Source organism: Corvus moneduloides, chromosome 21 (genome assembly GCF_009650955.1).
Source record: "Corvus moneduloides isolate bCorMon1 chromosome 21, bCorMon1.pri, whole genome shotgun sequence".
NCBI classification, from domain to species: Eukaryota; Metazoa; Chordata; class Aves; order Passeriformes; family Corvidae; genus Corvus; species Corvus moneduloides.
Window position 1 is genome coordinate 3,698,214 of NC_045496.1, and position 25,400 is coordinate 3,723,613.

General features: G+C 56.5%; 1 protein-coding gene across 2 annotated transcripts; it reads left to right on the plus strand.

The window, feature by feature from the left end:
* The first annotated feature begins 1,847 nt into the window (after positions 1-1,847).
* Positions 1,848-24,851, plus strand: SARDH (sarcosine dehydrogenase). 2 transcript variants are annotated; one of them, XM_032130432.1, is made up of 22 exons: positions 1,848-2,289; positions 2,362-2,477; positions 3,157-3,478; positions 4,052-4,230; positions 4,735-4,914; positions 5,258-5,381; positions 5,569-5,669; positions 6,797-6,901; positions 7,280-7,409; positions 9,427-9,513; positions 9,629-9,719; positions 11,452-11,593; positions 13,097-13,180; positions 14,118-14,231; positions 14,713-14,851; positions 15,391-15,504; positions 17,381-17,528; positions 18,051-18,144; positions 22,326-22,488; positions 22,761-22,929; positions 23,366-23,501; positions 24,356-24,851. In XM_032130432.1, exons 3-22 carry the CDS (start codon positions 3,163-3,165, stop codon positions 24,479-24,481), a joined length of 2,742 nt encoding a protein of 913 aa, XP_031986323.1. In that variant the 5' UTR covers positions 1,848-2,289; positions 2,362-2,477; positions 3,157-3,162; the 3' UTR covers positions 24,482-24,851. The 2 variants fall into 2 exon arrangements, with proteins under 2 accessions (XP_031986323.1, XP_031986324.1); XM_032130433.1 differs by having other exon boundaries at positions 2,365-2,477.
* Positions 24,852-25,400: the final 549 nt, after the last annotated feature.

Here is a 25,400-nt window from a genome sequence, read left to right on the forward strand (position 1 = left end):
GCCGTGGCGCAGCTGGGCTGCCAAATGCAGCACTGGAGCCTGGAACCAAGAGCTGGGCTTTGCAAAACCCTGCTCCTGTTCTGTCCTGCCTCTGGGGACACCCCTGCCAGCCCAGGGGCTGGGGACACTGAGCCCTTGGGGAGTGGCTGGAGCTGGCAGCTGGGTGCCTGCACCGAGGCTTTGCTCGGCTTTGTGCCAAAATCTTCCCCTGGGGGTTCCTCCAGTGCAGGGTCTGACAGCTCGGGAATAAATGGGGCATTGTTCCACCGTGCCCAGCCATGGCCAGGTGCAGTAACCACACCAGGAGCAGCATTCCAGGGGCATTAACAGGAGAATAACTCTCCAGCCACGGCCAGCACAGCTGGCTCCAGCCCTGCACAGCCCCTGGCCCGTCCTGGTGTGTGGGGCACACACCAGGCACGGGGCTTTATTTATTATTCTGGTTTTTTCCCCCAGCAAGAGCAGCTGCTGCCAAAATGCCCCTCATGAGCCGGGCTCTGAGCTCTGAGCAAACACGGCGTGGGGGTGGCTGTGTTTGCTGGCTGCCCTCTGCCAACAGCAGTTCCTGCTCCTGTCACAGTGTGACAGCCGCCTGCCCTGGCCCTGGGGCTGTCCCTCGAGCCCTGTGGCCACCGGCCAGTGCGTGGCCACCTCCCTCTGCCACGCTGGGGGTCAGCTCACGTGCTGCCCAGTGCATCCCAAAACCAGGGTCCAAACTGCTGTGCCATCAGGGTGGGGAAACTGAGGCAGGGGGTGGCCAAGAGGAGAGCTCCGAAAAGCTCTGCTCAGCAGGACTCTGTGGGATCCGGCTGCTTTGGGTTCGGGGTCATGTGCTGGTGGTGTTTCCCAAGCCCAAATTCAGGTCGTGGGGCAGAGCTGAGCCCACTGCTCTGATGAGGATGAGGATTGGGGTGGCAGAGGCAATGCTGACAGTCTGCAGCACGCCTGGCTGGCTCATCCCTGCATTAACTACGTTTTCTGTGACCTAGAAAACTCCAGCTGGCGCAAGAACCACTGCACTGCTTTATTTTAGAATGAACCTAAAAATTATAGGGGCAGATTGAACTGTGTGGGCTCCCTCTACACCGGGCTGATCATCCCAACAAATAACCCCCCTCATTCCTGCTCTGGGGGTCACATCAGCGCTCCGAGGAGCTGTAGCAGCTGCCACGTTTCCCCACTGTCCGTCCTGAGCTTGGTGAAGGGCTCAGGCTGCTGAACTGGACTTGGGCTTGTATTGTTCTAGGTCTGGTCTAACCCAAAGGTCATATTTATAATTAGGACAGGCTGATGAAATGGTTCTGGCCTGTCAAACAGAAACCCCCCACTGCAAACAGGAGTTTAGACTTGTTTGCAGCTCTGTGGTTATTCTGAGCAATTCAGTCCATGGAGAAGCCTGCGGGAATTGGGGCTCTCTGTAAAACTGAGAAACCGGTTTTGTCTTTGGGAGAAGGAGGGGAAATGCTGCTGGAGAGGGGGGCTAAAGCTGGAATCAGTGAACCCCACGGGTCCTGTTCAAACCCTTCCCAAACTGGGCGAGTCTGGATGCACACTGGGTACCACAGGGTGTCCAGCAGGCAAGAGCAGAGGGACTGAGGAGCAGCAAGGGGGCAATTCCAGGGTCACTGCCGGATGCTTAAAGCCCCCAAAAATCCATCCCTGTGCTGCTCAGAGCTCTGCAGGGGTGGGTGATGCTGCCTGGGGGATCATAATGCTGCTGGGACCCCAATCCCTCCCAACCACCAGCCAAACCCTGACTCCACCCCGACGTCTGCTTCTCTGAGATACCGGCATGAGGCCCTTCAGCAGAGCCTGTGCATCCTGCCCAGACAGGCCCGAGTTCCAGGGGTGAGCCCTGAGCAGAAGGAACAACGAACCTTCAGGTTTACAGATAGAAATCAAACCCTTCTTTTTCTACCCAGCTCTAAATTAATTTTTTTTTGGTGTTGCCACCTTCCCTTTGAGCTCTCGGGTCTGGCCTAGGAGAGGTGTAAATCAATTTTAACTCTGCTCTTCAACTGCAGCTGCTGGGAACTGTGGCAGGAGGGTCAGATGGTGCCTTTCCTCACCGTGTTTGCTCTCTGGCATCCAGCTGACAACTCCAGCCAGCGCCGAGCCAGCCCGGGAGGCTGCGAGTCCCCCTGGCCCCAGCTGGGCTGTTTGTTCTCTGCTGGGCACCGAGCCGGGGAGAAAAGCAGCATTTTCCTCCCTGTTTTGAATTTCTCTGCTCTGCTGGACTTTTTGTCTCGCTTGGGAAGCAGCAGAGCCACAAGAAGGGGGACAAGGGAGGTAAGTCCCTCTTTTCTGTCTGCTCAGGCTGGCTCCACTCGCCTCCGAGTGCTGGTTAATATTTTTTTGCAGCAGGGGCCAAGGTGACGGAAGAGGAGGAGGAGAAGGAGGAGGAGGAGAGCATCGGAGGAAGGCAAGGGCCCCACGACATCCCGGCAGGGAAAGCCAGCCCGGAGCGAGCCTCGCTGGTGAGTGGAGCCTGGTGGGAATGTGCCGTGAGCTGTCCAGGGAACTCCTGTGGTGTCAGGATTTCCAAGTGGGAGTTTGAAGCTTGGGGTGACACTGTGGGGACACTGTGGGGACACCGTGGGGACAGCGGGTGCTCTGGTGGCCGCGTGGCAGCAAGAGGGGGGTCTCAGTGGGGTGACCCCCAGGGCAGACTCTGGTCATGGCCTGTGGCTGGTGTGGGAGGGGCTCTGTGCTGGCCCCAGTGCACCCCTCACGGGCACCCAAAATCCTGTGCCGGGAGCAAATCCCGAACCGTGCCCTCGGCCAGGACCCGCGCAGGGGTTACAGTGTCTGCAGGCTGGATCTGTCCCCGTTTGTCCCCAGCAGCCATTGCACCTCCCTCTGACAGGGAGCAAACCTGGCACCTTCGATGCACCCAAACAGCTCCTGAGCTCCAGGGGGGGAAAATAAAAGCGGTTTCTGGAGGCGTGAGCGAGCACGGGGTGGCCGTGGCCTGGGAATTCCCAAGCCCCTTCTTTAAGGGGGCCCCTCTGGAGGGTGTTTGGGAGCTGCACACTGGAAAGGGATCCCAGCAGCCCACTCAGGGACGTGTCCCCAGGGCTCAGCATCCAGAGATGGGTGGTGAGGTGAGCAGCGGGGCTGGCCAGGGATCCCCTGAGCTGATTTTGGGATTTGCAGGTGGAGATGTCCTACATGAGCCGTGCCTGGCGGGCAGCCGCCCCCCGCCGCCTGCCAGCCCCCTGGAGAAGCCCCCGGCCCTTCAGCAGCGCCTCGGGCCCCACGGCCAAGAAGAGCGTCCCGTACCAGAAGACGCTGCAGGAGGAGGGCCCCGGGAGCGGCGAGCCCAGCCGGCCCCCGCCCGCCTCGGCACAGGTGGTGGTGGTCGGCGGGGGCAGCCTGGGCTGCCAGACCACCTATCACCTGGCCAAGATGGGGGTCAGCGGCGTGGTGCTGCTGGAGAGGGACCGCCTGACCTCGGGCACCACCTGGCACACGGCGGGTGAGGCGCGGGGCGCGGTTCGGGCGCTCCCCGAGGTGCGCACGGAGATGCTCAGGCCTTGGGATGAGCCGCTGTCCCTGGGGTGGATCCATTGCACAGGCTGCATCTGGATGGGCTGGAGAGTTTGGGCTTTAAGTGTTGAGAATTTCTGGTTTTCTTTCCGCCATAACCTTTTTTTAAACGTGTCCCCCCCCCCCCCCCCCCCCCCCAATTTCCTTTTTTTCCCCCCCGAGATTTAAGCGGCTGCAGGAAAAGGAAACACTTTATTTCCACAATTTTTCCCCCCTTCTTTCAGCCACTTTTCTTTGGCAGAGAGGGAGAGCTATACAAGCTCTTTCTTGGGGTCACTTTTGGGGTCCATCCCCTCCATAAAACCCTTTCCCCCATTCATTTGTCGCCCGAGGAGGACAGAAACCGATGCTTTGTAGCTTTGCCGCGTATCCACGAGATGGAGCACGAGCCCCGCAGGGTGACACAGAACACGCGCAGGACATGGGGACCCCCTCTGCACCCCGCTCGGGGTGATGGAGAGGTGACACAGCGTCCGTGCCACCCTGGCCGTGTCCCCCGCAGGTCTCCTGTGGCAGCTGCGTCCCAGCGATGTGGAAGTGGAGCTGCTGGCGCACACGCGGGATGTGGTCAGCCGGGATCTGCCGGCCGAGACAGGGCTGCACACGGGCTGGGTGGAGAACGGGGGGCTCTTCATCGCCTCCAACAAGCAGCGCCTGGATGAGTACAAAAGGCTCATGTCGGTAGGGAGGAGCCCCGGGGTGTCCCCGGCAGGGTGGGCTGCAGGAGGGGGGCGGGTTTTGGGAGCAGGGCTGGAGATCCCAGGGCTGTGGAGCCCCCAGGGCTGTGGAGCCCCCAGGTCTCTGAATGTCCCATCCCTCACTGGCTTCCCACTGAAAAGCAGCAAGTGGCCCTTCCAGGGCAGCCTCCTGATTCATAAGGCAGCAAAAATCCGTCAAACTGCTCCAAAGTCGGCAAAATTAAATCCAGCCATGGATTTTTGACAGTTCAAACAATGGTAGCATAATTTTCCCCGTCGTGCAGCATCATTTTTTCAGCTGCACAGGCAGCTCGAATGCAAATCTGGGGCCATATTCCCTGAAATCTGAGCATCACCCCATGCTGGATTTAGGGTTTGCCTCACATGGGAGATAAACCTGTCCTGGGATTCTCCTCCTCCTCCTTCAGCAGCAAGTGATGAGCAAATGTTCCTTACCTGAGCTCCCAGATTTCCTGTCCCTTGGCAGCTGGGGAAGGTGTATGGTGTGGAGTCCCACGTCCTGACCCCGTCACAGACCAAGGACCTGTACCCTCTGATGAACATCGATGACCTGTATGGCACCCTGTACGTCCCCAAGGATGGCACCATGGATCCCGCTGGCACCTGCTCAACTCTTGCCAGAGCAGCGACTGCCAGAGGCGCTACGGTAGCTCTTAATTAGTAATTACTCATTAATGCCCGTTGGTTTCATCCTCTGCCTTCCCCATCTCGTCCTTTCCCACCGGGGCAGAGCTGCTCCTGCAGATTTGGGTCTTCCCCAAGAAGGGTGTTGTCCTTCTTGGTTGGGTCACAGTGACGAAGCTGGCAGGAACCGTGAGATCCAGGGGAAAGAGAGGGTGGAAAAAAGACTTTTAGGAGCAAGACAAGGTGCTCAGAAGGCTGCTTAGGTTCACTTTTCCCCGATTTGGGGGCTGCATGTCAGGTGAGGTGGGTTGTCCCCCCGCCCTTGTGACCCCGCTGTGACTCTGCCACCTTTCCTCTGCCACCAGATCATCGAGAACTGCCCGGTCACGGGTATCCAGGTGAGAACTGATGATTTTGGGGTGAAGAGGGTGCATGCAGTGGAGACAGCCCACGGGACCATCCAGACTCCCTGCGTGGTGAACTGTGCAGGTACAGGGGGCAGGGCACGGGGGAAGATGTGGGACAGGGGCAGCGGCCACAGCTCACAGGTGGCTTTGCTCCCGTGAGGCAGAAACTCTGTGCCAGTCCTTGTCCCCGGTGTGGCTGTCACCTGCAGCTGTCTGGGGGTGTGGGGGATGGAGAGGGGCTCAGCTCGGGGTCGTTGTTGTCTCTCCAGGAGTGTGGGCACGGGCCCTGGGCCGGCTGGCGGGCGTGCACGTGCCGCTGGTGGGGATGCACCACGCCTACGTGGTGACCGAGCGCATCGAGGGCATCCAGGTCAGTCCTGCACGAGCTGCAGCTCGGCTCCTCTGCCCTGAGGGACAGGGCTGGAGAGGCAGAAAGACCCCTGACCCTTTCAGGAACTCCCAGACCTGTGGGACCCCCCCCTCCTGCCAGGCCAGGCTCTGCTCTTGGGGGAGTGCACACCCTCAGCAGGGCTGGCAGACCACCCTGAACAGAGTCAGATTTAATATTTAACGAGGGTACAACTGGCAGGATAATTTTTTTTCCTCAGGATCTGTGTTTGGTGTCTGAAAACAGCCCTCATAAAGATCCCAGACCCTTTCTGAGCAAGCCCCAGGCCCGGCAGGCAGAGGTGTAGCTCTCCAAGCATTCCTAAACCATCCCTAATAATCTGTTCCTGCCATCTGGCTGTGGAGAATTGCTCGGGAGTTGAAGGAGGCTTCATTCTCTCAGGCCCCAGCACTCTGAGGGTGACACATTAATTGCTTTCCATCCTGCTGGCACGGTCTGTGTCTGACCTTTCAGCACGAGGTGCCTCGCTGTAAAAATGCCGTGGTCCACGGTTACATTTCTGTCCCAGTAACTCCACGGTGCCCTACACAGCCAGGAAGACTTCAGAGGAGAGGCTGCAGCTCGCAGACCTCGGTGCCTCCCGTTCAATCCACTTAATTCCACTTGTCAACACGGCTTGCAGCAGGCCCTACACCGATTCTTCAGTGTTATCTAAATGTTTCTCCATCCATTATTCACGAGAACAAATCCCTCATTCTTCGTGCACCACTGCCTGCGCGTGGAGCTGCCGCATCCTCCTGCAGAGGCGGGTGGCAGAGGAGTGATGATTCCTGAGCTAGGATCAACCACAGGGGCTGCTTGCCGTCCCCAGGGCACCCCTGGGTGCTGCTCAGGTGTCTGTGGAAGCTGCTCTGCGCATGGTTTGGCCAGGTTTGCTGGAGCTGAGCTGGGTGTTTTCCTCTCGGGGCAAAGCAGGTGCCCAAATTTCGGTGCTGGGGGAACACCCAGAGCCACTGCTTGTGCCATCCTCGGCAGGTCACTGCTGCAGCTGCCCACCCTGTGCCCTGGACCTCGCTGGGTGCTGCAGGGGTGTCCCCACAGCTCTTGGCCTCCTCTGACCCCTGCACTCCCCCCTCCCCATTTTTCAGAACATGCCAAACGTTCGTGATCACGACGCCTCGGTCTATCTCCGTCTCCAAGGCGATGCCCTTTCCGTGGGTGGATATGAGTCAAACCCTATCTTCTGGGACGAGGTGAGTGGAGCCGGGAGGTTTTCTGGGGGAACGAGGCAGGTTTCCAGGGAAGCCACCTCGGAGGAATCGGCGCAGGCGTGAGCGCTCAGCCCCTGCATTCTGCGGGTACCAACCTCCGGTGGCTGGTGGGGAAACCAGGGGGGAGCATCTTCCCTTTGGGGCTGTCTGTGGCACAGATACGCAGTGCAGGAGAGCCAGAAGCCCCTGTGCCCATCCCTCTATCCTTAATTCAGACTTCTGGTTTGTCTGGATTGTTCATGAAAACCCAAAAACCGCAGAGATTCAATGCAGCCTCGACTTATCTTCTCCGAGGCTGCCAGACATGAGAAGGTCTCACACCATCTATTCTGTGTCTTGATTCGTGTTTCTCAACTTTAGGTATCTGAAAAATTTGCTTTTGGCCTCTTTGACCTGGACTGGGATGTTTTCATGCAACACATTGAAGGTGCTGTCAACAGAGTGCCAGTTCTGGAGAAAACAGGAATTAAATCCACCGTCTGTGGGCCAGGTAACGTGGCTGTGGTGGCACCGTGGTGACACCGTGGTGACACCGTGGTGGCTGGGTTTCTCCAAGGATCTTGCTGGAGGCAAAGGGCAACTTTATAACCTGGGGAGAAGAACTCTCTGAACACAGAGGAAGTGCTGCTGGTCCGGCTGCAGTGGTGGCATCTTCCAAGGGGTGGCATTCCAGGCCCAGCCTGGGTGGAGGAATAGAGTCACACATCCAGAGACTCACAGAATGCTTTGGCTTGGAAGGGATCTCCAAAGGTTATCGAATTCCAACCCCCTGCCATGGGCAGGGACACCTTCCACTGTCCCAGGCTCCTCCAAGCCCTGTCCAGCCTGGCCTTGGACACTTTCAGGGATCCAGGGGCAGCCGCAGCTTCTCTGGGCACCCTGTGCCAGGGCCTCCCCACCCTTGTTGGAAATAACTTCTATCTTATCATTTCCTATGACCTTATAGATTTCTTATCATCTCAACTGACCCTCTTTCAGTTTAAAACCATTTCCCTGGGGAGCTGATTGCCTTGTTCCAGTCTGGGAGTGAATGGATTTCCAGCTGATGTTGTGGCTGCTGGACTGGAAAATTAAGGGGCAGATGTTTTTAAGCAGTGGCTGTTATTTTACCAAGTGTTATCTTCTCTAATTATTTTTACTACTTGCTCCTGGTCCAGTGACATGAGATTTACCCAGATTTACATCCCAGGCAGTCTGGTGTGGAGTTAAAGCCATCCTTGCAGTGCCAGACATCGAGCCTGAGCCCTGCACGCTTGGTTCAGCCTTAAAATCCACTGTACACTAAAAAAATCAACTGTAATAAAAGCCCTTTTTGCTGAGGCACTTAAAGGGAAGCTCTTTGGGTTGTATGAGGGGAAAGTGTGGCACATCTCTGGCCCTGCAGCAGATCAAACATGACTGGTACAAGGTGGAGACCTTGGCCCTGGGTCCAGTGGTTTGATTACACTGTGGTGTGAGCAGAGCAGAACTGGCTGCTGGTAGATGAATGTCTCCTCTTTGTGGTGCCATAATTGTCATTTCCCAAGGCTCAGCTCTCCTCCTCTTCTCCTTCTTGATTGAAACCAGCAGCCTGTGGCAGCTGAGTCACGCTGGGCTGAAGCAAATGGCCAAGGCTTTGTCCCCTCTGCTGTGGTCACTGTGCCAAGGTGCCTGGAGCCCTCACCACCCATCCCAGGGCAAAGTCAGCCGTGCTGGCAGGGGAGGTGCTCTGGCTGTTGCTCCATTAACTCCCTGAGTTTGTAGCCTGGAATGTGTGTGCAGGGGTGCTGGCACGTGAGGAGCTGCTCTGGTGACAGTGGAAATACTCTGGCTCTGCTCCTGCCTTCTCTGGAGCAGTGGGACCGGGGGACACAGACTGGGCATTGCTGAGTGGGGAAAGACCACATTGAACTCAGTCTTCCCTCTCTCCTTCCACATGGATGGATGGATGGATGGATGGACCATCATCAAACAGGGAGGAGGATAGCACACCTCTGTCAGGGGCTTTGCTGTCCTCCCTGCTGAGGATTTGCAGAGGGATTTCCAGGGCTGATGGCCCTGTGGAAAAGCACTGGCAGCAGGAGACATTATGAGCGCAGGAGAGACATCCCCAGCAGTCCCTCAGCTGAACCAAAGTCATGAAATCTCCCAGCAGGAACTGATGAAGGTGGAATACAGTCACCACCAGGAAATAGGGCTCAGAGGTTGAAACAGCAACAAACAGATCAGTGTAGCACCCTTGACTGGGGGATCGGGAAGGAAAAAAGAGCCCTCACAGTGCCTCGTGCACCTTCTCCTGCGTGCAGGGGAATTCATTTTGCTTCCCAAATTTTCAGTCTAACTCCCAAAACCTGTACTGGGAAGTGCTCAGTGTTGGTCCAGTTCTGGCCCCACTGACCTCTCTGGGAGCAGGACGGGGTCAGCACGGGAAGCTGCAGGAAAGCTGCTTGTAAAGCGTGTGACACATCCCCAAAGTGTGTGATCCCCCTGTCCTGGCCTCGCTGGCACAGCCCCTCTCTGTTTTTCAGAGTCGTTCACAGCTGACCACAAACCCCTCATGGGAGAAGCTCCGGAGGTCCGAGGGTTCTTCCTCGGCTGTGGCTTCAACAGCGCCGGTAAGAGAGACCTGAGGGGATCACCACCTGCTGGCATCGGATCCCAGGCGGATCCTGGCATTCCACAGCCGTGCTTGGCCTCCTGGCATCATCTGCATGCCCCCCTCTCCCCCAGGGATGATGCTGGGAGGCGGCTGCGGCAGGGAACTGGCTCACTGGATCATCCACGGCCGCCCGGAGAAGGACATGTACGGCTACGACATCAGGCAAGTCACCCGCACTGCCCCAGCTCCCTCCTCATCCCTGGTGCTCCTTGGAGACGCGCTCCAGGCAGGGCTGGATGCTGGATCGGGAATGGGTGCCCAGGCAGTGTCTGTGTCCCGAGTGCTCACGTGGGGTTTATCCCGTGTGCCTCACTCCGCTCCCACACAAACAACTTCCAGCAGGCGCGAGGAGATGGCGCTGATGGGGCAGGATGGGGTGATTACCTTTGGGTTTTGCTGTTCAGTTAGTGCCGTGCCTAATCCTCTAAGTTAATAATCGGGGGGATGATTTCAGCAGCACAACGATCAGCTTGGCCCCTCTCTGCAGCACCACCCGGGCCGGGGGTTGTGACTGTGCAGATGTTGGCTCAGTAATTGCTTTTGGCTTGCTTGATTACCTTTGATTGGGTTTGGGCTTCCTTACAGGGCTGCAGTGACAGCAGCCACCTTGTTGGGGACAAAGCTTTGAAAATCTCTCGTTGCTTTAGTGGCCAAGCTGGGAAAGGCCACATTGGCTTGGGCTGGGGGACTGAGGGGCCTGCAGAGATCGGGGGGAGATGCCTCCAGCTGCCCCCTTCCACCAGCTGGGCTCGGGATGGGGATGGAGAGATGGAGAAATCCCAGACCAGCACAGCCCCCCTGACCTGCACCGAGCGACCCCAGCCCTGCTCAGAGCAGCCAGGAGCTTCCCAGCCCTTGCATCTGCATTACCCAAACATCTCCCGTGTCCCCTGTGCCCTGTCATCAAGCTGTCAGTCCCATTCCTTCCTTTTGGTGACAATTACCAAGCTCCTCTTTAAATAACTCCCTGTTCCTCACATTTCAGTATTTATCCTCTCAGAACATTTGCTTGTAAATATTTCATCTGGCAGCTGTTGCCCGCTTGCCGCTGTCAAGAATTCAGCTCGTTGGTGGAGGGGCTGAGGCTGATGGGGCAACCAGGGGTTGCTGGTGACATGCCATGTGTCACCTTCTGCCAGCAGAAGAGGCAGCTACTCTCAAAACTCTTGGGGAGCATCCGTTGTATCCCTTGCAGGGCTCAGCCCCACTGCTCTGCCTGTTTTCTCCACCCAAGCAGCAAGAAAAGCTGAAAGTATCATTTTAGAAGTGCCTAGAAATGACATCTTGTCTTTCAAGCCCTGCCTGGCTCCCTTTCTCCAGCCCTGGGAAACGTGCCACCTGTGCCCAGGGCTGCTCTCCCTGAGTTACAGGTCTCTGGGAATAACAACCTGGCCATGGGCTGAGCTGGCACATTCCTTCAAGGAGCTTTTCTGTTTGAAAGATGAAAATACGTCAGATGAATTGAAAATGATTTGGGGTGTATTTATATTTCAGCCTGGGGAGAATTGGGTGAAAAATGTAAGGAATGTCCAGGGCTCATTCCCTCATCAGGGCTGTGTTTAAAGCTGGCGTGTGCCCTGAGGCCGTTCCCATGTTGAAGTGGGGCAGAATTAGCCTCAAGGCTCATTTTTTTTCTCTTTCCACTGCTCAGCAGGGCTGTCTTCTGCTCGAAGTTGCTCTGGGGTGGGGCTGGGAGCTCGGTGGGGGCTGCAGCTCCGATGATCAGCACCACGGCACGGCCAGCACCGAGCCCTGCTTGGCTCTTTTGCTCTCCCCACGAAACTGGAGCAGGAAGAGCAATTTTACACCAGCAGCTGCACCCACATCTGGGTCTGGTCAAAAGGGCCATGACCTGGGGGGCTCATCCAGACGTTGCCATCTCCCTGCCTTCCAGGAGGTTTCACCACTCCCTGACCGACAACAACCGCTGGATCCGGGAGCGCAGCCACGAGTCCTACGCCAAGAACTATTCCGTCGTCTTCCCCCACGACGAGCCGCTGGCAGGACGCAACGTGAGGAAGGACCCCCTGCACGAGGTGAGGGCACGACCTGGGCTGGCCCTCACAGCAGCAAAAAGGAGCTCACAAGGAGTGGCTGCAGCTGTGTCGCTCCCCAAAACTGCTGTGCTCCCATCCATCCATCCATCCATCCATCCATCCATCCATCCCGGGGAGATCCCTGCTGGATCCCAAAGCTCACTGTGAAGGTTCTGGGGCCATGGGCAGTTTAATGGTAGAGATGCTGAGCATTCCCATGATATTGAACTCAGCAGGTGTGGATCGAGGCAAGGGAAGAGGGGAGAGGAGGGCTCCGAGGCTGAGTGGGTGCCAGGGGCAGCTGAGAGGGTGCTGAATGCTCACAGGAATCTCCTGCGCCTGCTCTCCGTGTCCTGCTCACGGTTCAGCAGCAGCTTCTCCCCAGAACAGCGTCTCTCAGTGTGGATGAGGCTGGGACACAAGGAGGGATGTGGGAAGAGGGATGTGCCTCTGGAGATGGTTTTGCCAGCACCCCCTGAGTGGTTTTGCTCCCAGGGCTTCCTCCTTCTCCTGCCTTTCCCAGCCGCTTCCTCACACATATCTCCATAGCTGGATGCTCTCAAGATGCAGCAGTTGAGAGAAAAACCTAATTCCCAGGATTTTGCTGCACCAGCAGCTCAGAGCCCCCCAAATCCCTTGAGGTGCTCAGGGTGACTCAGCTCCAGAGCCTCATCCCAGCCCTGGCAAAGCCACCTTTCCCAAGCCCATTCCTGCTTCTGTTTGCCATCACACCGTTCCTCTTCCAGCTGGAGGGCAGAGGCTCAAGCAGTAAAACAGACACCCCTGCCCACCGGCCCCCGGTGTTTGGTTGACAGCTCAGTTGTTTTCTGTCACTGAGGATGCAATTTGTTTTTTAATAGCACGTCTAATAAGCGATGCCCACTTGACTGACAGCCTGGCATTTATCCGTGCAGCTCCAGAACATGTGCTGTGTTTTATAAATAGGCACTGAATGATTTCTGAGATGTTCAACAAAATCCATTCTTTTCCGAGCTGAGGCTCCAAACAGAAATGTCTTAATGGATCCCTAATTAACTGCGTGCAGGGAGATTTTCCTGAGAGCACAGAGGAGGAATGAGAAGGTTGCTGTATAAATATTAGATGTTGTTATATAATTACTCTGTAAACATGGTGGGGAATCCTGCTGTCTGCATGTAGCATCTCCTGGTCACTAATTTGGGCACCCTAGTGCAGGTTTTGGTGGGGTGCACAGCTGGGCTGTGAATCTTTGCCCCTTGACCAGCCTTGAGGAAAATATCCTTCCTGAGGGGGACAAAAATCAGGCAATTCTTAGGTTTGACACTGTTCTAAAAGACAAACTGCAGGGCTGATTTTGGCTGTTGATAGCCAAAGCCAAGGGGTCACAAGTCTGGTCTTGAGCCCACATTTGCACCCAAGGAGGGCAGCCTGGGTGCTGCTCAAAAAGAAGTGAAAAAGCTTTTTAAAAAACCTTTTTGCTCCTGGTTTTTGTGTCTTTTTTTTTTTTTTTTTTTTTTTGTGTAGGAGCTGTTGCGACAGGGCTGTGTTTTCCAGGAGAGGCATGGCTGGGAGAGACCCGGCTGGTTCAGCCCTGGGGGAGCAGCTCCGGTAAGGACAGCACAGGCTGGGGGGGGTGTTCATCCTGGAGGGACCAACTGTAGTGGGGATCCATCTCTGAGGGCAGGGATGCTGTGGTAGGAACCCTCACCATTGGCAGGGATGTTGGAGTGAGGATCCATCACTGAGGGCAGGGATTTTGTGGTCAGGACTCATCCCCATGGGCAGGGATGCTCTGGTAGGACTCATGATCATGGACAGGGATGTTGGAGTGAGGATCCATCTCCATGGGCAGGGATGCTGGGGTGAGGATCAATCACTGAGGGCAGTGATGTTGGAGCGAGGATCAGTCACTGAGGGCAGCGATGGTGGGGTGAGGATCCATCACTGAGGGCAGGGATGTTGGGATGGGGATCCACCTCCATGGGCAGGGATGTTGGGGTGAGGATCAATCACTGAGGACAGGGATGTTGGGATGGGGATCCACCTCCATGGGCAGGGATGTTGGGGTGAGGATCAATCACTGAGGACAGGGATGTTGGAGCGAGGATCCATCCCAATGGGCAGGGATGCTCTGGTAGGACTCATGATCATGGACAGGGATGTTGGAGTGAGGATCCATCTCCATGGGCAGGGATGTTGGGGTGAGGATCCATCACTGAGGGCAGGGGTGTTGGGATGGGGATCAGCCACTGAGGGCAGGGATGTTGGGGTGAGGATCCATCACTGAGGGCAGGGATGTTGGGATGGGGATCCACCTCCATGGGCAGGGATGCTGGGGTGAGGATCCATCTCCATGGGCAGGGATGTTGGGATGGGGATCCATCTCCATGGGCAGGGATGCTGGGGTGGGGACCCATCACTGCCAGGATGGGGACCCACCACCACAGCCAGCTCTCCTGGAGTGGGGTGAATATGGCACGGAGCCCTTTGGCTTTGGCCTCACATCCTCTTCCTCCCCATCCCCGTGCTCCCACCGCTCCCCCAGGTCCTGGACTACGACTACTACGGCGCCTACGGCCGGGAGCGCCACAGGGACTACGCCTACAACCGCCTGCTGGGGGACGAGTACACCTTCGACTTCCCCCCTCACCACGACATCGTGAGTGGGGCTGGCAGCCCCTCCTGCCCTGCCAGGGCTGCTTTGGGTGGATTTGGTGATGCTCAGAGGGAGGGGAAGCTCCCAAACTGGGAAAAATGTTCCAAAAATATGAAGAGAAATGTGTGGCCCGTGCTCAGAAACCTCGGGGGAGAAGCCATGGGAATTATGCTGCTGCTCTCCTAAAGTGTTGAGACCAGCTTGGGGAAAAAAACCTCAATTTGATGAAATTCAGGTGTTATTAATGATAACTGTCACTGAGTTAGTGAGGTAAGGAATGGGATCAGGCACTCAGGATGGCCTGTCAGGCTCGCTCCAGTGAATACCTGATTCTTTCAGGAGCGTTTTGAAGTTGTGCAGCCTTTAAAGGCACCGGGCGAGTGTCCTGGTATCATTTCCCGTTATGTAAATGGTTTGATTTGTGCTTCCCTTTGTGGGCTCAGAGCATGGCTCAGCCTCAGCGCCGTGTTTGCTTTAATTGCAGATCAAGAATGAATGTTTGACGTGCAGGAATGCCCTGGCTCTCTTCGACATGTCTTATTTTGGGAAATTCTACCTGGTTGGGCCTGAAGCTACGAAAGCAGCCGACTGGCTGTTCAGTGCTGATGTGAGCAAAGCTCCAGGTACAGGCTCAGCTCCTCGTTTTGTTGGGGAAATCACACCCCAGAACAACCCAGGGGAACCCAGACTGGCTTTTCCTGTAAATGCTGCCTTTGCAGAGGGTATGGGAAGGGTGTGGGAGAGGCTGCTCTCCCTGTTCTCACCAGAGTCTGGGTCCTGCCTCGTTTGTACAGGGGCTCAGTGCTCGGAGATGCTCCCTCGGGGATGAGGGAGGGGGTTCTGGCCCTCTGGCTCCAGCTGTGGCTCACATCTGGAGCTGCGATGGGTGCTGGAGTAAATCAAGCACAGCCCCCGCCAGCTGTGGTTCGTTGTTCCCTTTTCCGAAGCAGCCTTTCCAAGGATGCAAGTTCAGCTCCTCACACAGGAAAGGGGAAAAAGCCTCGTTCCTTTCCCCTTCCTGCTGCTGGCACACCCAGGGTGGGTCAGGGCAAAGCCATTTAACGATGGGGACGCATCTTGCTGCTGCTGCCCACCTCCCTCTGCCCCACGGCTCCGTGCCGGGGCTGGCTGATGGGCAGTGGTGCCCGTGTGCCCTCCGCAGGCTCCACCGTGTACACCTGCATGCTGAACCGGCAGGGCGGCGTGGAGAGCGACCTGACCGTCAGCAGGATCAGCCCCGGGGCGCCGGGGTCCCCCCTGGCCCCAGCTTTTGAAGGTAAAAGCCCCGAGCCCGAGGATGCTGCAGGAGGGAGCGTTCCTGCGGGCGCTGGCTGCGTTCAGTTCCCAGCCTTTCCCGCTGCCTTTTCAGCTGTGTCAATGCACACAAATTTTGGGTTTAACTCCTTAGCTACAATAGAAATGTTGGGGTTTCTAACAGGTGAAGGTAGCTCTTGCTGTGTGCAGCTGCCTCCTCTCAGCTCTGCTGCCTCAGGAAAGGGAATTTTGGTGTTTTTCTCCCTCTGAGAGGGAGCCACGTTGTGCAAGTCACAACGTACCCTTTCCAGTCCTGGGCAGGTTCGTTCCAGCACCTCCTCCATCCCTGCCAAGCTGGAGGGGCTGCAGGCACCGGGGTGATTGCATTTTCCTAATGGCAGCCACCTGGCTTTTTCCACCTCTATCCTCCAGTCCCCGTAACCCGATTACAGCCCCTGTCCCCGGGGCCCTGCACTGCTCATCGCTGTTATTGGGTTTGTCCAGCCCCGGCTGGCGGCTCTGACCTCTGTCCGAGTCCTTATCAGCTGCAATTAAGGGGGATTGAAAGGCAGCAGAGCGGCCCTGGGGGCAGAAATGGCATTAGGCAGCTGCGGAGGAGGATGCTGAGCTCGCCTGTGGCCAAGCACAGGGTGTGCACTTGGGTGGCCGGTGCCACAGAGCCCTGTCCCCACGCTGTGTCACCTTCAGTGCTCTGGGGCAATCTCACCCTGCTTGTCCCAGCAGCGTGGGGTGCCAGTGACTTCATCCCTTCCTTGTGGGAGAATCCTTCTTCCCTCCTGTCTGGGACCCTGGCACAGGAAGCAGGGTGGGAAGTGGCTGGCGGAGCTGCAGGTTCTGTCGGGCGCTGGAGGAGTTTAATCACAGCAAAGTCTATTTTTCCAGTTACAGTAGGTGGCTGCACTTATTACCATTATGACAGAATACCAGAGAGCAATTTCATAGTGGCAGGAAAGACAGCGGGAAGATTGATTACATATTAATCAGCTCTCAAACACCATCCCTCGGGATTTTTCCACCCAGGATTACTGAGGAGATGAAATTCTTCCTTGTGTACAGTACAATCCCCACACTGGTTATGGGCTGGTCACTGCAGTGATGCCTTAGGTTTTAGATTTTCTATTTTCCAATCCTGCACTGCCTGGTGTGTAACTCTGGAGTTTCTTGGAGCCTGTTCATTTCTGCTCTCTCGTCCCAGGCAGACGTAACAAAGCCTCTCCAGGCCTGCTCTCCAAGGACACCCAGACTGTCCTAGGCCCTAAAACTATAAACCAAAAGCCTCTAAGGGGTGCAAGCTGAGGGAAAATTACCTCATTAACTGAAGCTTTAATTGGAGAATGAACCCTGCTATGCAAATGAACCAAACCTATAAAAGTGTGAAGAACTCGTGCCCTGCCGTCCATCTCGGGGTCCATTTTGAGAACAGCCTCAGGCTCCCCAGGGGTACCTTTGAAGGCCTTTCAAGTAAATACCTGCCTTTATTCCCTTAATCCTCTCTAGTCTCTGTTTCTAGGAGGCCTCTTAAGGCCTCAGCAGCATTCCCTGCTCCCACCTGTAGCTCACAGCTCCCCCCCCACTTGAGGCTCTGTTCTGTACTGGGACAAAAGTGCTGTTGGTCCCACAGAGTTTTTTCCTGTGATGCTCACACAAACTCTCACTTTTACTGGTTTTCACTGTGCTGAGCCCCACAAAAAGCAGTTAGCAGAGCCCCAAAGCCTTCCCTAATCCCACTACTCTTTAACCCCGGCGTTTTTTTGGCAGTCCCCACTCGGGGCTGTGCAAGCTGGAGAGACTCAGGGCTGCACTTCAGGCTCTGCAGAGCAGAACCCACCCAGCCCAGCACTCTCAGCCCTGAAAGGCTGCCCGGGGCTGTTTTCCAGGGGACGGCTACTACCTGGCTATCGGCGGGGCCGTGGCCCAGCACAACTGGTCCCACATCACCACCGTGCTGCAGGACATGAAATTCCAGTGCAAACTCCTCGACTGCTCAGAGGAGCTGGGCATGATGAGCATCCAGGGCCCCCTGAGGTGAGCGGTGTGGCCCCCTCCCTGCAACCTGACCGTGGGGAGGTGGAGGGAGGGATGCAGGGAGGGATGCAGGGAGGGATCCAGGGATGGAGGGAGGGATCCAGGGATGGAGGGAGGGATGCAGGGAGGGATGCAGGGATGGAGGGAGGGATGCAGGGAGGGGTGCAGGGATACAGGGAGGGATGTAGGGATGGAGGGAAGGATTCAGGGATGGAGGGAGGGATTCAGGGATGGAGGGGATGGAGTGGGGTTTGCCTCAGGTGCAGGTCCCCACGTTGGGCAGGGGTAGGTGTGAGCCCTATGACAATGAGTGCTGATCCAGCTAGGGTAACACTCCATTTTCCATGGGACTGAAATTTCTTTTGAGGCTCCCACAGCACTGCACATCAGCCACCTCAGCTCCTCTTTGGAGTGAGAAGTCTGTCTTGCCAGAAAGATGAGGGAGAAAGTTTTAGGGATAACCCTCAGGGCAGGCTGGGAACTGAGTCCCTTCACTGCACCCACTTTGCTGTTTCCCCACAGCCGTGTTGTCCTCCAAGAAGTGCTTGACACCGACCTCAGCAACGAGGCCTTCCCCTTCTCCACACACAAAATCACCACGGCTGCAGGATGTGAGGTAGGAAGGGGCCATTCCTCGAGCTCCCAGGGAGCTCTGGGCTCTGAGAACCCACCAGCCTGCACAGCCAAGAGTAGAATCCCAGACTGGTTTGGGTTGGAAGGGACCTGAAAGCCCCTCTCATTCCACCCCTGCCATGGCAGGGACACCTTCCACTGTCCCAGGGTGCTCCAAGCCCTGTCCAACCTGGCCTTGGACACTGCCAGGGATGGGGCAGCCACAGCTTCTCTGGGCACCCTGTGCCATCTCCCTCTGTTAGGAATGTGTCCCCTCATTATTGCAGAGGTTTTGTTGTGGTTTTTGTTGGAAAAGGTCAAAACCCAGAGTGGGAACGGGGTGTTTCCCTCCCTGACTGCCTGCCAGGTGCCATCCCACTCTCCCAGCCCTCCCAGTGGTGCCACAGCCTGGGCTGAGCTTGGGGAAGGGATGGGGTGACTCATGGCTTTGCAGTGATGCCAGAGGAACGAGAGACGTCTCCATGGATTAGGGTGAGCAGTGCTGATGAGATCTACCTGACACTCCAGACACTTTCCATTTCCCCCTCCTCATAAAAAAAAAGGGGACAACTTAATGTAAATCTTGTCAGGTACTGGCAGTAGGGACTGGGCAGCCTGGCAGCTGCTGTGTTTGGTCACAGGAGAAGCCTGACAGCCCTAAGCTTCCTGTACAGGCACAGATCATCCTGCTTCTGCTCGGGCTCCAGGGCTCACATAGGCCCTGAAGCTGCTGACTGAGCCTGCTTGGAACACCCTAAATAGAAGAGTCGGTGACCATGAAGTGTTATTTTCTCAAAGGAGAAACGTCCTGGGAAAACCTGCACCTGGCAAGTTTGGGTATCGGGGAAAAGCTTTTGCAAGGTTTCCCCCAGAAACTCTGCCTTGCTTTCTCAGTGACGTTTATCCCACATGAAATATTCCTATGGCTGCAAAAACACTTTGGAAGAGAGGGTGGAGTTTGTACCCCATCCTTCCCATTGGAAATCTGGGCAGGCCTTGATCCCAGGGCATCCTTCTCCTGCTGGATGAGCCAGCTGGGAGGAGGGACGGTGCCCAGGACTCGCTCTGGCTCTCGGGCTGGTGCCTGGTGGGGGATGAAGGAGGTGAAGGTGAAGCAGTAAATCTCATAAAAGGCAGCAGGAGAGCCGGGAGCTGCAGCAGGCTGGATGTTAAGGAAATTGGGTTAAGCCACGTGCAGCCACTTTTCATTCAGAATTAAAATGGCTTTAATTCGACTGCAGCTGCCTGCTGAAGGGATTGCTGCTAAATCAAATTAGGGTGTCTTGATTTATGAGCAAGAGCCTGGCCAGGCCTTAAGGTGGTTTAACTAAGGCACAGACTTTGCCCAAGTCAGATTAATCTCCAGACCATCTCCAATGAGTGCACCCTGGGCTTTGGGTGCCCAGCAGCTCAACCCACAGCAAGTCCAGGGTCCCTTGGAGGGGAACCGTGGCCTGAGGGACTTCAAAGCCAATCCACTGGTGCAGGTTGTCCAAACTGCTGGATTTTAGTCTCCATTAGTCCTCCCCACACCCTCCCTAGTCAGCCTGTAGCAGGCCGATATCATCTTGTAATAATCTGCTTATCCCCCAGGAAAGGAGCAGAAATTCTTCAGTCTCCACAGGTGTGATGAGTTTATTTGCATTTCACCTCAAGTTTGTAAAAAATAATCTGGTCCCTCAAGGCAGACAGAGCTGGCAGAAGTTTGTGGGTTCTTTGGAGTGTAAACTCCCTGATGGACAGAGAAAAGCTTTCCTGCCTGAGGGGTGTGGGCTGGGAGGGGACTCCCTGCCTGCTGCCAGGGCCACCCTTCAGGAGGTCTCCTTTGTCCCGCTGGACAATGAACACCAGGGACTCCATCCCACGCCGGAATCAGAGTGGGAGGATTTCTCAGGGCAGCAGGCTGAAGCCCTTGCTGATATTATCGCCTTCCAGGGGGATTAAACTGAACCCAGCATCTTAAAAAAGTTATCACTGAGATTTCCCTGCATTAACTCGTAGTTGAACAGAATCAGCTGGAGTCAAAGGAGAGTTCCAGCAGCGTTAATGACTCTGGAAATTATGGATTGGTTTGCGAGTTTATATATAGAGTCTCTCATTGTATGGAACAGCAGAGAAAGGTCCCCCTTTGAATCTCACTGCTGGAGACAGGGGAAAGTTCAGGTTTTCCTATTCTACAATACTTAGAATGCTTTTGAATCGCTGCACAAAAACCCAGGAACTGATTCTATTTCACAGCTCCAGCTGAAAAACCTGTTCCTATGGGAATCCAGCAGAACTGCTGAGTCCAGCCCTTGGCATTCCCCTCTGTGGTGGGATGTGAATCCTGCCTGGGGTACACACACGAGGGGGCAACCCCAATCCCTCCCTGTGCCGAGCTGATCACTGGCACCCCAGTTTTCCAAGGATACCTCTTTTCTGTGGGGCACTGCTCTTGCTGGGATGCTCATCCTTACCGAGCAGCAGTGGTTTGAGAGGAAGTTTCTCCCAGGAGTAACTTGCTCTTGGTTTTAAAGAGCACTTTAGCTGCAGTCACAGACAGGGTTAATGAGCCAGGAAGTTGCCTGTCAATCCCCAGAGCATCTCCTGCCGCAATGAAGACAGAAGGTGGCTTGCAGCAGCCTCATCCCTGGCTGTTCCCTAATTAGATGACACCTTTGTGTAGATGAAAAGCCTCCTCTGAGCCCCCTGTGCCTGTGCCCCTGGGGAAGGGATTGCCAGCCTTTGTGCCTGGCTGTGGGGCTGTGCCAGGACCAGGGCAGGAAGGGGCTCCTGGCATGGCTCCTCAAAATAAATTCCCCATCCTGTGTTCCCTCCTCCTCTCCACTCCTACTGCAGAGGTTAAAGCTTCTTACAAGCTGCCTTAAATTCTGCTTGAGGACCTGATTTTTGTGCTTGGGGAAGCAGGAATGGGTTTGGGTTCCCAGTCATGCCCCCTGCCCATGCTGGCAGCACAGAACCCAGGCAGCCCTTGGGCACTTCTGCCTGCTCTGGGCAGCAGCTGCTGGTGTCTGTTTGCATTTGTCCCCGGGATTAGAGAGCACAGCTGGCACCAGAGCTCAGCAAATGGCAAAATGCAGCTTCTGCCCCAACCATGGCCAAGCCAGCCCCAAGGCCACCAGGACCAGCCTGGAAGTGTGTTCTGAGCTGAAAACTGCTTTGTTAAAAGGCCAGGTCACAATCCAGAGCAAAACTCTGGAGTTAATCTCTCTCCCAAAGCGAGCTCTGCCTTGCAGGGGATGTGTATCTGAAGGGATGAACCAGAGGGGGTTTGTGGGGGAGGAAGAGGAGAAATATGATGGGATGAATCAGAGGGAAAGGCAGCTCAGGCTCAGGGGCTGTCTCCAGGGAAGATGCCTGCGTTGGGGTGGTCCCAGCTGGCCTGGAAAGCTTTGGGAATGGAGATGGTTTCATAGGGACAGCAGGAGGGTGCAGGCAGGGCTGCCTGGGTGAGAAGCTGGGGGGAACACGGGCCTGCAGTGCCAGCATGGTCTGTTCCCTGGGATTGCAGGCAGGCTCCATCCCCGGGAACGAGGCTTCCCTGGAGAAGCACTGAGTCCCTCGTGCCGATCTGCTCATTCCTCCTTGGGGCTTCATGGATTTGGTGAGGAGCCAATCTGGCAGCACAGCTTTGGGACACGACCTCCGTGGGGAAACCTGAGCATTCCTGGTGGGAATGGGATGTGGGTCAGGACACTGGGCTCAGCCCCTGCCCAAGGGTCTTTGGGTGCCTCTGCTGTGGGAGCACTGTCCAAGAAGGGAACACTGCTGGAGGAGGGACGGCAGTCATGAAGTGCCCCAAAAGTAGGACAGTCCTGCTGGGGACCAGCTTCCCTGTCTCAATGGATCAGCAGAGGGAGACAAAAGCCCGGCTGGAGCTGGAGCATCACATCTAACCCCAGCCCTGGATTCCGTAGCCAGAGGATGCTGCCAGCAGCCACCTCTGCCCACTGGCACTGACGGGAGCTGGGTTTGAGGTGCCAGGCATAGGTTGTGCAGAGATGAGAACTTCAGTCTGACCCTGGCTTTGTGCATGAGGGAGAGCACAGAGCTGCCTTCCACCACAAGGTTCCCACAAGGTTCCCAGGCAAAGCTGGCTTTTCCCCTGATATGGGAGCATGTGGCCTCTGCCACCCTGCCCAGCCCAGCTCCACTGCAGGGATGTTTGACTTCTTGCCTTTGCAGGTCCGTGCCATGAGGCTGTCGTTCGTGGGCGAGATGGGCTGGGAGCTGCACGTGTCCAGGGCTGACTGTGTGAAGGTTTACCGGGCGGTGATGGAGGCGGGAGCCCGGCACGGCATCGCCAACGCCGGCTACAGAGCCATCGACAGCCTCAGCATCGAGAAAGGTCCTTTCCTCCTTCCAGCAGCACTCTCTGCTTTCCCTCCAGCAGGGGAACCAGGGCAAGGAGCTTTTCCCAGCTTCAGGGTGGGTCAGTGTGGCTGGAGGTGCGGCAGAGTCTCAGAATGGTGACACTTGCCCAGTGTGGGCTCCTCTCGAGGGTGTTTCATCCAGGGCCAAGTGAATGAAGGGCAGCACGTGTCCAGGGGGCAGGGCTGATTTCTCGGTGTCCTGGTGCTGTGACAGAGATCAGTGGGTGACCCTGCTTGCTCCCTGCAGGGTACAGGCACTGGCACGCAGACCTGCGCCCCGACAACACCCCGCTAGAAGCAGGCTTGGCCTTCACCTGCAAGCTCAAGTCCAGCATCCCCTTCCTGGGCCGGGAGGCTGTGGAGGCTCAGAAAGCCAAGGGCATCTTCCGCCGCCTCGTGTGCTTCACCACGGAGGAGTGAGTACCCTGCTGGGTCTGCTCCCAGCCCAGGAGCACCCCTGGAGCAGCACCGAGCCCACCCAGCCCCGTGTGCACACACACACACACACACAGGTGCCACACCTGGGCGCACGTGGGGCTCAGCTTCGAGCCAGCTCAGCTGTTTTCCGTGCTCTAATTCCATCTCTAATTTAAATCCCACCGCAAATCCCCTGGTGGATGTTTAATGGGAGCTGTGAGCGGTGTGACGGGGTTGATCTTGTTTCGCCCCACGCAGCGGGAGGCTTTGCAGATCGGGCTGGAGGGACTTTGGGTTCAGCAGGGAGAGGTGAATGAGCCTGTGGGCAGCGGGAGCCCTGGCACTTGGGCTGGCCTGGGGCAGAGCCAGGGTCCCCCCAAACCCCTCCGCCCCGTGGTGGGGCTGCGCTGTGGCAGCTCTGCCCGTGCCTTGCAGGAAGGTGCCCATGTTCGGCCTGGAGGCGGTCTGGAGGGACGGGAAGGTGGTCGGCCACATCCGGCGGGCAGATTTTGGATTTGCCATCGACAAAACCATCGCCTACGGCTACATCCGTGACCCCGCGGGCGGCCCGGTGAGTGCGGAGCCCCGGGATGGCCGAGCCCCGCTCCCTGCAGCGGCACGGACCCGCTGCTCTCACCTGCGGGGGGATGCGGGCCAGCAGCTCCCTCCTGCTTCCCCCGTGCCGGCTGCAGGGTGAGGGGTGTCACGGCTCGCTGGCAAAGCTGGTGTCACCCACTGTCACTGTGTGAGGTCCCAGCACGGCTCAAGTGCTGCCTCGGGTGTTAATTGCGACCGAATATTTAATTGCAGTAGTGGATTAACGCACGTTGTAGGGAGCAGTGGGCAATAGGAGCAGGGCAGGCTCTTAATTAACCCTGGGAGGCTCCTGGGTAATCAGTTAGGTGCCCTCATTAAGCGGTGTGCTGTGGGCAGCGGTCGGGGTGGCATCTTCAGGGTCTGTCTCTGTGCCGACCAAGAGCTGTGTGTGTGCTGTGATTCCTGCTCCTGCTTGCCTTGACTTTTCATCCTGCATCCCTGCAAGAGCCCCAAGGCAAGTGGGTTTGTGGGCCGGTTGCCCCAGGGAACCCCCTTTTCTCCCAGTTATGAATGTTCCTCCTCTCCCTCTCCCTTTTCATCTCCTTTTTCCCTTTTCCCCTTTACTTTCCCCTTTTTCCTTTCCATCGTGTACCTCCACAGGGGAAAAAAAAAGAAACCTAAAAAATTTCAAATACTGTTTGTTTTTTTTTTTTTTAAACAGAGTGCTTTTAACAGCTCTTTTCCTCCTTTCTGCACATCCTCTTGGGATGGTAGAGCTGGGCTTTGTGCAGGGAGCAGATCTGTGGGGCGGGTGGGAGCTTGCCCAAGGATGGAGATGGGATGCTGGCACCCTACAGGGGTTTGTTTTTCCATGGCTCTGCCTCGCAGGTTTCCCTGGATTTTGTGAAGAGTGGCAGCTACGAGCTGGAGCGGATGGGAGTGACCTTCCCAGCCCAAGCTCACACCAAGTCCCCGTTCGACCCCGACAACAAACGCGTGAAGGGCTTTTACTGAGGCTGCTGCGGGTGCTGAGAGGGAAGAGGAGCTGCCGGCTGAACTCCCGGCCCCCGTGTGCCCCAGCTGGCTCCGGGGTCAGCTGCAAGGGCCTGGCACCCGTCTGGAACTCGCCAAGTAAATTTGGGTCCGATTAGAGGGCAGAGGAGGAAGAGATTCCAAAAAGTCCAAAGGCTCTGATGCTCTCTTCTCCAAGCGAAGCGCTGCCACTGCAGTAATAATTGTTTTTCCCGGGTTAATTGGCCTGCAAACAGCATTTGGTCTCACTGCACATGAAGTGGTTTCAATTTTTGACTTTGCTGGAAACTCTTTTCCCCCCCCTGCAAAATGTAGTTTCAGGCTGCCTGGAAATGAATTTTTTTTAAACCAACTCTGCTGTTATTACAGCTGGAGCCTCCAAACCTGCCGTCCCTCTGCTCCCTTGCTGCGTCCATCCCCACTCCCATGGGTGTCACCTCATCCTGGCTGTGCCCTGGGGCTCCATGCTGGGGTGGGGGCCGTGGAGGGAAGGGGCAGGAGCACAGGGTCATTGTCCAGGCTCACGATGTGGGTTCTGCTCTGCCAGCGCTGTTTGTGCGTCATAAAACCATGGAATCATGGAATTGTTTGGGTTGGAAGGGACCTTAAAGCTCATCTCATTCCATGGGTTCCACAGGCAGGGACACCTTCCGCTATCCCAGGTTGCTCCAAGCCCTGTCCAACCTGGCCTTGGACACTGCCAGGGGCAACCACAATTTTTCTGGGCTGCTCCTGGCACAGGCTATGGTGTAAGGTGGCCAACGGGGGCACTGACCCCACAGCTGCCCTTGGCCCCATCCACTGGCAGCTCCCTGGTCCCTTGTGGCACCTTCCCGAAGGTCACCTTGGAGGTGGCTCCTTTAATTCCTGATGGAGAGGGGGATGCTGGCAGGGGCTGAGC